Here is a 12,155-nt window from a genome sequence, read left to right on the forward strand (position 1 = left end):
ACAGGAGGAGGAGATTGACACTGACAACAGAAACACATCATATCCTTACAGCTCTCACCAAGGATAAGGCAGCACTTAAGTACACACACACACACACACACACACACACAGGGTTTCTCTCACTCTCTTCTCTCTACATATGAAAACTTCAGCTCTTCTTTTTGTAGTCGCTCTCTCCCACAAGGTTCTCCTTCTGCCCCCTGGTTGCTTAGGTTATAAAAGAGGTGTTGCGTAAACCTGCCTCAGGAGAAGGGCTTGATGATGAAGAGAATGTGATCCTGCTCTCTTTATGTCGGGGGAGGAAGGAGGGAGGGAGGACAGAGACAGAAGAAGAGTGCATAACTAAGCAAACATAATCTACTCAATTGTTGATTTTGGTAATGGTGAAAGTGACAGTAATATTGAACAAACATCACTCTGGTTATTGAGCAAAAACCATTCATGCGTTTATAAAATAGGAAGTTCCCTTTTTACCAGCGCCAGTATTATTAAACAGTAACATGGCAGCTATCTGAAAAGCCTCAGTTCTCTATCCACCGGAGAAATAGCAATCCCTGAACTAGGTTACATGAATTCAGGAGAATATATAGAATGACAAATACTTCGAAAGGCATAACAGGCTAAATTGGGAGAAAGAGGTGACAGGAGTCAAAGAATATGGAGCTATGACGAGAACAGAGAGTCGGCACCGCGGGAGAGAGAGGGGAGAAAGATGATGGAATGAGAAAAAGAGACGGGATAGCGAATGGGGGAGGGAGGTCATGGATGTCACGGCATGTTAGTCAGAATGCTGAAGTTGCCGTGGTGACAGGAGGGCAATGCCAGGGTGGCGGGAGGCAGAGTCACATGACCCAGCGTCAGGCCCTGGAGGAGGATGCCACGCACCCTCCTCTGACCACAGACCCACCAGATGGGGGGGATGGAAAAGAAAGGGGGGAAGGGAAGGGAAGGGAAGGGGGAAGATGGGGGTGAAAACCTATAGGAATTTATGTATGTGACGAAAAACGAAATTCTATGCTGCGTTGTGATATTGGTACGGTGTATTTTACAGCATTGGGTTAAGACAGTGAATCCCTTCGAGCTCCAGAGGTGCTCCCTGTGGTGGTGGTGGTGTGTGTGTGTGTGTGTGTGTGTGCGTGTGTGTGTATGGAGGGGGGTGGGGGTGTATTGAACGACTACCTGATTCTATATTTTAATGCTACTAATTTTGTTCTCTCTCTGGTTTCACCCAGTCCTTCTCCATTTGGAATCATGAGCACACAAAAACACATGTCCACAAAACATGCTACACGTATAGCCACTTAAGCATGCACACACACACACACACATACACATACACACACCACACACACACAGGATGATCAGGTCTGATCTATATCCTCTCCCCTTTTCTAAAGGTGAGATCATATGCCACTTCTAGACTTCTGACATAGGCCTATATGTTCAAACACGGAAACAAACAAACTATTGGGAAACTTTGAAGAGCAAACTCCTTGAAAGTCCTCTGGCGGAAAGAAACTAGCCTGTCATTCAAGTGAGAAACCACACCCAAACCTCTGCAGCTACATCTACAGTCTGCCATGGAGCAACAGCAGCCAAGTAGCTGAAGGAGTGTCTGACTCACATAGGCTACAGTTAAGATTGTGCTATCATACATGTCACTGTTGGGGTTAATGCCCCATACATTTGGGAATTTATCCTGTTAGCTCTATGTGCTAATTATACATTTAATTATACCTTAGGCAAAGCCAAATAAAATTCCAGTCAGGCATGCCTCCATGCACCCGATGACCTGATTTTCCCATCGTAATTAAACACTGATTGTAAGTGAACTCAAACTCAATTACAAATCAGGTCCTTAAGCATTAGCTTCTCTTCACTGGCAGCCATGAACAATAGTTATAAATCTACACAGGGGGTGCCGCTAGTAACTAGTCCCGTCTAACTGGATCTTCTGGCCTAGTTTTCTTTCAGAATTAGCTCTGGTGCATACCAAGGCAACTGTGCTATGATTATCAGAGGATGGGTATAAAGAGCAGTTTGACTGTGTGCCCAGTGGGATCCATCTTGTGACACAGTGGGGCGGTGTCTGGGGGCCTGTTTAGACAAACCCTGCGCTCTCTCCTTTATTCCTCGTCTATTCTGCTCTCTCTCCCTCTCACTCTTTCTCTCTACCTTTGCTTTTGTTTGCCCATCTCACTCTCCTTCCCTTGAGATGCGTTTTCTCAACCGTTCTAACCGTTCGTCACATGCTCTCTGTCCAAAATCTCTCAGATCAGAGATGTGATCAGGAAAGACAAACTAAACAGGGAATCCAATCAGAAATGAATGGGAGTTGCATGTCCAGAAACCGTGAAATTAAAGACGAAAAAAACAAAAAACAGTTACACCGCTGCTTTGCATATATTCCTCATCATCTCCCTCCCAACTTTCTCCCTCCTACCACCTCTCTTTCAGTGCAGGCTGAAGACATGTCCAGACAGTACAGTTGAAGGAATGACAGGAATGAGAGGAATTCCGGGGCATTCCCATCCCGGCTCAGTCTGTCAGCTCCGAGTTAGAAGGCCACTCCCTGATTTACAGAGGCAGAGCCGAATCAAGTCGTCCAGAGAAACTGATCAAAGACCGGTCGTGACGTGTCAGCTCATACTGGCTTGGGATGAGACTCAGGAAGGACTAACTGATCCTGGATATGCTTACTCAGACCGGTAGATATATAGCATGCCCAGAATGATAGCACACACAGACAGCACATACAGTATACCAAAACTATTGAAATAGATTTCAATTGCTCCAGCATAAATCTACTTATTTGAAGACCACTCACAATTCAGCTCCCATGGGATTGACTGATAGCACTGTTCAAAGTACAGTATGGTCAAAGGAACTGATAAAGCTGCATGGATTAAGCAACAAATGGGTAATAAAGACGCTGTCAGATCTAATCCAGGACGCTGTTACTGTGCTGCAATAGTGCCTTGATACACGCGGAGGTGAGTGATGCCTCTGCCGCTTGTGTTAAAATCTGGGCATCGGAATGCTGCAGGAATGTGAACTGCAGTGTGTTTAAATGTGTAAAATGTAGGTTAATTGCAGTGTGTGTGTTTGTGTGTGTGTGTGTGTGTGTGTGTGTGCATGTGTGTGAGAGGAAGAGAGAGAGAAAGAGAAAGACAAAGCTTATTCAGCCAAGTGTAAGACAAACAGGGAGCCAATGGTTGCTCCAGTGTTGTTATGGTAATGTCAGTCACAAAAAGAAATGACAGTAACACACACAGACGCACACACAATAAAATTCACTACACTGCCATACGGACTTTCCATGCAGATACTGCCATGCGCATTTCTCTTTTTTAATTAGAAGTGTCAAGCAATGTGATGTGCCTAAGCAAGAGAGAGCGCGCAAAAAAGAAAGAAAGAAAGTGCAACACAGTTAAATGGATTTCTGAGAGCACACTCCCTAAGACAGATACATAACAGCACGCTGCACATCTGCCAAGAAAAAAAAAGCAAAAACGAAAACCACACTCTTGAACACAACAGAGCCTCAGAAATAGCATGATGACGTGGGGAGAGCAAGAGAAGCCTGTAATTCAGCAAGGAGCCTATATAGTGATTAAGCCCCATGTAAAAAATGCAAACACACACCACCCACTCTCACTGGCTCTGTCGCAACACTTCCTGTCACTGCAAATGCTTCCAACAGCAGAAAGCACCCAGAATCACAGATCTTGCATCAGTGCACCAAACAACACGCTTACTCTTATTTTCACCATTAAGACATCTTTTTTTTTTTACTTTATTGTATCCAGGGACGGTAAGATAATATAACATGTTGCAGAACTGTCAAATCTGCCTGTACAAATACTTCTACATCCCCAAAAATTAGCTTTGGAAACACAAGCACACTTCCGCTGATGAGCAAACAGAATAAGACGATGACAACTAAGAGAAAGACAGACTGATCGAATGGACTGATACCCTCTTCCCTTACAGTCACCATTCCAGCAGTGACTGAACTCCCAAAGGTCACGAGGCCACACTGAGCAGCCATACCACATCCCAGCCCCCCCCTTAACCATGGCAACCACATCACATGACCATCTCCTGTGACCAGTGACCATTGACAAGCTATGCCATCTGTAAACCTGCAGACCGCTGATTTCCTGTTAGCTGAAAGTGAAACCACTGAATTTAAAAATAGCCACATTAAATGCCTTGAATCTGAAGAAAACGCTGCAGTTGAAAATGTGGCTGCAACACATTGACAAATAATAACTACATGGCTGAAACTAATTCACCTCTCTACATAGAAGCAAAGTTGATGAAAGTGAAACTTTCACCTTCTCTCCAAAGGAAGAGCGAGATGAAAAAGAAAAAAACAGGAACTCAACAGGCCCTTTCCTCTCCAAAGGGCAAATTCTTCTGCTATCAGATGTTTATACCACAGCAAGAGATTGAACCAGAGCAGCAGTTGGAGGTGGGGGGTGCATTTACAGTATCTGGGGCATAGCTGTAATAACTTACCTCTCATCCACCACCACTTTAACTGTGCTAGCCTGGGGTAGGGTTCAACCTTAGCTCTGTACATGTCTAATCACACAATCTGTATCAAGACCTTGGAGGAAACACGCCATTAGCCTTGATATCCCATTGAGGCAGATATCACTATGGTACAGCCACAGCCTGTAGCAGACAAGCTCCTCCATACTAGGCAGATCTGAAGCCTGATACCAACAACCACACAGACACGCGGCAAGTTCGCGGAAAATGAAACGGACGCAGAATATTATGGGGCGATGGTTACAGAAATGCAGGTCGGAGGCATTTGTGCACAGTGCCTCTCTTCTTTGTACATGCAGAGAGTAACATGTGTGTGTGTGGATGCACCTCGCTTTCACTTTCTTTCTTTCTTTCTCTCTCACACACACAGACACACACAGTGGGCACCTAATGTAAAGGCTGTTGTGTGCGTACACCACTGTCTGATCCCACCTGTTGGGAGAGGCACAATCCAGCGGCCATTGTTTAGAACTCTGACATTTCACACTCTCTCTCTAGAATGCCCCCCCCACCCCTCTCACCCTCCTCCCACCCCCCTCAACATACACACACCCCACGAGCCCCACCCCCCACCCCCACCCGAGTCACATGGTGCAGTCAAAGCCGAAGGGACACATGACACCATTGCCTGCCCTGGCTAATAGAAACAGAGATACACAGTTCCTCATAGGGTTTGAGCCTATGCAGGATTGATAGGCAGAGACATATGCTCAGACTCATAAGACACATACACACCATGACACACATACAGACAGCGTGAAAGATCAGCCCAGCTCAACACATATTCACTCTTAGAAACACTGGATTCTATGCAAGGTTTGGCCTGTGTTTGTTTACTCTTTCCCCCTCAAGCCATACAGCAGTCGACCAGCCAGCCGGGGCCAGGTAATCCCCATAGGTAAACACACCAGCGCTGGGCTCGCTCAGTCATACCGGCCTCTCCACATCGCACCACTACACCCACACACACTGTACCGAGACCCAAGCTCAGGGCTGAAAACACTACTACACCCACACATTTGAAGGAGAAATTTCTCTGGAGCTGCGTACCCCAGCCTCGACGGTCTATTAATGCATGTGTGGATGATGAGTGGTTAGAGGAGCTTTCATCTTAATCCAATTTGCACATTTAGTAAGGGTCCATCAAATAAGCAAATATCACAAATCTCACTGGATGCTCTTCAGTTACCTTTGCCTGTTTTCCTCACATTCTGTGGCTGTCTCTAGTGCTGAAATGATTAGTCGATTCATTGATTAGTCGATCATCAGAAAATTGATTATAATTTTGATAATCCATTAATCCTTTTAGTCATTTATCAAGTAAAAAAAATGAACATTTGCTGGTTACAGCTTCAAAAATGCTATGATTTTTTGGCTGCTGGTCAGACTAAGTAAGCAATTTTAAGTAGTCTCTGGTAACATGTGATGGACATTTGTCATTATTTTTGACATTTTATAGACTAAGTGATTATTCAATTAATCAAATAAATAATCAGTAGATTAATCAATTATGAAAATAATCGTGTAGAGACAGTCCTAGCTGTCTCTACAGTTAAGAGGATGATGCCGTTTAAGGAATGATGAACACTTGTCCAAACTACACCTGGTAACCTTGTTTAAGCTCTGCAAACTGGCAAAAAGCTATTATGGCACAATATAAAAACAAATAGACTTCCACAGAGAAAAAACACAGCTTGGTCTCTTTTTAAAAAAATTCAATTTGTATTAAAAGTCTTGTTTTTAAAACAGACAGACCACTGTTAAAAGGCTGGTCTGAAATTAAACTTACAATCAGGTTAGATTTGTCAATGGTACATCGTCACATTTCCTGTTAAAAACAACAACAAAATAAACAGAACAAACAGAATTCCTTTGATTTAAGTGGTCTGGAAGGTAAGCGTTTGGTGTTGTCATCAAGTCTAGGGGTTCCAGTACCTGTGTATTTCAATATATAAGTTTGGCCAAACCAAGTAGACATTGCAAAATCAACACCTTATAGACTTCAAAAAGGCCAACTCAAAACAGAAAGAAAACCGCCATTCCATTAACAAAAAGCCTTTTGTATATTTTTTTCTGCCTCCACCCCTACGAAATTATCCAGAAGAACAGTTCACTACTTTGTGGATTGCCATGTTCAAGGGTTCTTTTGGTGATCCATGTAGGTTGGCACTGAATCTGAACAGCTGATTTGTTTTGGAAAGGCACTCGACACAAGGGCGGTCAGGTCAGGGGTCACCGTCCCTATGTCACTTCAGTTAAGGTCCTCTAGCACACTGAAGAGGAGATGAAGAAAAAAGTGGCACTCGTCACGTCACTCCACCAACAGTTGAGTGGTGTCAATTTCTTTTGACTTTGGAAAAAAATAGGATTTTGAGTGTTGTGGATCATCGTTCCAAAATGGTTTAGGGAGAAATATCACCCAATAAATCCTTACCCACCCCAAACTGTGCAGTTATTTAACAAAATATACTCTATCCCTCTGTCTTCTTATACAGAAATATCCATTTATGTGCGTCTAAGTGTTGCTCTCCATGTCTTTGCCGTTGGGGTTTTGTTCCAGCTGTCAGTACAATCGGAACCGGGGGGAGGGGGGGGGGGGGGGGGATTGGGGGCGTGGTTTGCAGAAACTGTGGATCTGACACGGTGTTGACATCAATGGTGGACATTGATCGTGCTGCAAAGATACTCCAACCCAGCAGAATTCCTGAAGAGTGGACCCCTCCCTCCATCTCAGTTGCTCCCCTCCTCCTCCTCTCGTCCCCCTGCAGCATTCCTCCCTTCGTTTTCCTCCAAGGCCAGGGTGAGACACGAAGAAGAGCTCAACAGTACACACTTCCTGCAACACACTGCAGCAGAAACAGAGACAGAGAAAGACTCATCAATGAACAGTACCAACGTCTCACAAAAGATACAGTGGGAAATGCACAGTGTTTTGACCATTTCAGTACACAAGCTAACAGTCTTGGCTCAACTTAAACCTACTTGCTGACCCCTGAATGTAGGCCAAACAAGAACATCAGAATTCCCCTACCGTCTCTTAACCTCATTGTGGAAATGCTATTTGAGCGCTTGCTTAACAACACTGTAGGCCTACAGACTCAACAGCTTAGTTTGTAAAAGTAATTCAGTCTGTCTAGGCTTGCCCCTCCAGTTCTGCAAATGAGTCAGACACTTCCCCAATCTGCTTAGTAAAACAAAAGACTGCAAAGTGCCCCAGGCTGCCAGTTAAAACTAAGGATGTGCTCATATGAACAGCAGTTGGCACGGAACTAACTGGCTTCAGATTAAAAAAAACATAAGAGCCATTTGTTCAAATTGGAGCACTTTCTATTAGCCAAGTTAAACATTCATCCAGTATTCTGCTTTTCACTCCCGTTATGCTCAATATGGAGATGTGCAAAGAAAGGATTTCAATGACATTTTCATAATTGCCCTACTACTTGTCAGGCAGTGCCTGACAAGTAGAAGGGCAAACGATTATTGCTAAAAGCTTTTCAGTTCCAGTGTCTGTCTAACTTGGAGCGGCTGTGAGTGGCACACTTACCATTGCAAACTTAAAACTGAGCAAAGAATAAAACTTTAAGGTTGTCCATTTTTTAAAGAATGACACAAGACGAACAGCACTGGTCGTCGCCATTTGGTGTTGAGGCATAGTTCATCTGTCGGACTATCTCTGCGAACAGTTCGTCCACCGAGCCTTTATTTTTGGCTGAAGTCTCCATGAACGGGCAGTTCCAGTCGTCCGCCAGTGCCTTCCCTTCACCGGACGAGACCTCCCTCTCCCCCTCCAGGTCCACTTTGTTTCCAACCAGTATCATCGGCACTCTCTCGTACCGTTTCACCCGAATGATCTGATCCCTCATCGGCTTGATGTCCTGGAAGCTCTGCTGGTTTACCAAGCTGTAAACCAGGATGAAACCCTGACCGTTTTTGATGTACAGGTCTCGCATGGAGGCGAACTGCTCCGTCCCCGCCGTGTCCAGGATCTCCAGGACGGACGGAGAGGAGTCCACCTCGATCTCCTTCCTGTAGAAATCCTCTATCGTGGGGTCGTATTTCTCTATGAAGGATCCCGTCACGAACTGGACGGTCAGTGCCGACTTGCCGACCCCTCCGGACCCGAGAACCACTACTTTGTACTCTCGCATGGTTCCCAAACAGTTACCCCCAACACCAGGACTCCTGCTTCCTCTCCGAGCCCGCTAGCCGCCCTGCTGGGTTTCAAATCGCGCACCGTTGCTCCTCCACCAGCAGTTTTCAACGGCTGTAGTCTGTGTGGATACGGGGCGTGGTCGTGAACAAGCGGCGTTCAAAGTGTAAATACGGTTGTTTCGGACCCAGACCCAGCACTAGTAATGTGGCATGTTGAGTCCCCGACGACAGCCCCGCCGGTCCTTGTGCAAGGTTCCCACGTATTCGCTCAAGTAGCCACCGTGCGCTCTGTTTGCCAGTGTCAAGTCAGCCAGAATACAACATTTGCACTTCCGGTTCGAACTTTCAAAATGAAAGCACAATTGACTAGTACGTGTTGCAAACGTTTTTCCAGTAACACTTGTTCCAAAGTGAAAATAAAGAATAGATCCAAGGAGGAATTAGTTATTTTAGGCTTGAATTTGCCCGTCGATACGGTACTCAGCAGGCAATAGCCTACCTTGTGGTGTTTTGCAATACAATATTTCTCTCTATTTTACAGCTACAGTTTCACTCCATACATAATGTAATGGTTCCACCGAGACTTTTTGTTGTTCTGTACAACTCCGTACATATATATTTTTTTCATGTGACAATTTTTATCCTTTCATTTCGAAAGCAAAACTGTCTACTTTCCGGTGTTATTCTGTCTGTCTCTGGCTAGCTTGACGCAGCTGTACGTGAGTACTTCAGCTCTTCCTGCCCACACTCAGCACGCAGTCTGCGTCTCACGTCACTCAATAAATAGTCGGGCTCTCTCGTTCTTGTTAAAGGTGCAGTGCGGCTGTTATCGTACAATCAGTGGGGCTGACAAGGGCCCCCGCAGACTTGCCACACCTTAGTTTCGACATCACTGATGCATAGGCTTACTGCTGCTTGACTCATTCTCAGTGCTCCACAAACTTCCTGGAAGAGCCTATCTACTGCAACTGCTGTGTTTCGGTAATTGGTTTACGGTTTCCAAAGAAATTATTTTTACACAGGTTCTTTAAAAAGGTATTTCAGCAGAAGTGACATAAAATGAAACAATAGGGAGTGGCTCACATCATCATCCCCATGTAGTGTGACCCCACATTGTGACAAATTATAGGCTTTGTCTCACATGTCCAGACACTTCTACGCTTACTTTGTTGATATGATCCAGAATCAGAATAATCCTCATTTCCTTGTTCACTGACTTGTGCTATAGGGCCTCCTTCTGTCGTCAGATCAATCTCTGGACCACATTGCTGCTCTCAGGCCTACAAGGAAGGAATGTTGTTTGTGGCCAGGTTGTGTTGCCTGCAGCGCATGACAAAGACAGTTTCTCACACTTATTCTTAATCTGAGAGTTACTTGTCACTTGTGATGTAATCTTTCATCCATAAGGCCATAACAGTGGAAATGGGAATTTCAGTGGAAATGGCCTTATGTAATAAGATAGTAATAAAAGCGATTATTTGAATCATCAGCAGAGCCCGTGCCTGTGTGTGTAGGTGTTTGTGTGTGTGTGTGTGTACGCTACCCATCATGACAACCCCTAGCTAAACTAAACCGCCGTTTCTAATCAATGCCCGTCAGCATAGAGCAGAGATGATTAAACCTCATTGTGACCTCATCACCTCGGGGGATGGCTGGGAAAACTCTGCCGGATCGATAGGATTTTAATCTATCCACAAATCACCAACAGAGATACAACACACACTCACACAGCGGTTAGAGTCATGAATGGAGTAGACTGAATCAGAGTCTGTGAGTCAGTCATTATTTCTGTGACTGGTGTACCTGGGTTCAAAGGAAGAGTTTATGGGTCACACAAAAACACACAGCATTGCCACACAGTCACACACAGACACAAGCATGCATGCAGATGCAGACACATCCATAGAGAGGATTTTGCCACAGATTTGGTTTAAGGTGATCATGGCTGAAACATGTGGATTGGCCTGTCATGTGGTCAGTCAAAGCGCCCTGCAGCCAGCCCCTCCCCAAATCCCATTAAGAAACAACAACTCAAAGCCTGCATAAAGGCAATCAGCGCTTTGCCCCATGGGGAGCGAGGGGTAATCTGACCCAGAGCCTTGTGATGTGGATTGTCACATCTATGAGAGTGATCACCCCGGATCCAGGGCCCAGGCAGTCCTGTCAGGAGAGAGGAGAGTTTGTTTTCACATGCTAGTGATAATTAGATAGACATGGTCACTTTATCAGCTAATGGTGTGTTGCCCCCCAGGTGAATTCTCTACAACAAAGGACTGGATAATGATGACATCTGGCTTCTCACACAATTGCTGTTGGTGTTTAGGTTATTGGCCTTAGATATAACCGGTCTGCTTGTTTGTTTGCTCACCTAATCGCATTGATTAAACTAACACTCTATATGCACAAGTGTACTACTTTCTCATTCTTTCTTTCTTTCTCTCTCTCTCTCTCTCTCTCTCTCTCTCACACACACACACACACACCATCAAATGAGCAACTAGACAGACAACATTTAGTTATTTGATACTGAATAAAAAGCTTACTTGATGTTAGTAAAAACAGGTTAAGCACCTACACACACCAGTACAGGCGACGTTGTGTTAAATACCCGCATTTGTGTTACCGACATTTTTCCACACACTTTTACACACACACACACACACACACACACTGCTGAAAATATTGTGGGTTCCTCATAGCTAAACACAGGACTCTTACATTGCCTTAGTGTACAGATTGTGTAAAATGTTTCATGTCTAAGCAAAGACCCTAAGCCAACTATCATTTACAATAATGTGAGATAGATAACAAAAATCTAGTTCCTTCTACATCATTCTGTGTTTGCATTTTCAAAAGTTTCTTTACCACAGTTCTTACTCTGCTGTAACCTCGACTGAGGGGCCTTGGCTCACTGCCCACTACCTAACACCACTTTCATCCCATACCATCCCAGCATGCTCTAATTGAAATAGCTCATGGACTGCCCCTCCTGTGATCCATTGAGTAAAAAGTGCACATACACAGTCACACAATAGGATATACTGTATAGTGACAGGTCTTTAATCCTCACACCTAGCCCACAGAGTGACAGTAGACTAATTAAAATGTCTGAGATCACTGAGCTAATTAATGACAGAGAGAAGTCCACACCAAGTTTTGTCTCCCACTGGGACCAAACAGCAAGTCCAGGCTGTTAATTCAAAAGGAAACCTCATGGCAAAATATTATTCTCTTCTGTGGTTTGGGTGTATATAACCTCCTATGTGTGAATAGCTGACCTTGAATTAATTACTTTATTTTCATTATTTGTATGTCCACTTATCCCTTCTGGCAACGTGTATGTATGTTTTGATTTATGAATAATTCAGTTGGAGAGAGGTGCCCATTCATCATTTCATTAGGATGAGAGCACGCTGTAAATAAAGTACTCTCCAAGGCCATCT

At 44.5% G+C, this 12,155-nt stretch overlaps 1 protein-coding gene across 1 annotated transcript; it reads right to left on the reverse strand.

Annotated features, from left to right (window-relative positions):
* Positions 1–6,262: 6,262 nt before the first annotated feature.
* LOC139663558 (ras-related protein Rap-2b) lies at positions 6,263–9,294 on the reverse strand. The gene is made up of 2 exons (XM_071542263.1): positions 8,105–9,294; positions 6,263–7,406 (listed from the first exon to the last, which is right to left on the reverse strand). Exon 1 carries the CDS (start codon positions 8,706–8,708, stop codon positions 8,157–8,159), a length of 552 nt encoding a protein of 183 aa, XP_071398364.1. The 5' UTR covers positions 8,709–9,294; the 3' UTR covers positions 6,263–7,406; positions 8,105–8,156.
* Between the last annotated feature and the right edge of the window lie 2,861 nt (positions 9,295–12,155).

Source organism: Centroberyx affinis, unplaced genomic scaffold, assembly GCF_046629955.1.
Source record: "Centroberyx affinis isolate AG114_WGS23_722 - 3 ecotype Tasmania unplaced genomic scaffold, CSIRO-AGI_Caff_v1 ptg004048l_1, whole genome shotgun sequence".
In the NCBI taxonomy this organism is placed as follows: Eukaryota; Metazoa; Chordata; class Actinopteri; order Beryciformes; family Berycidae; genus Centroberyx; species Centroberyx affinis.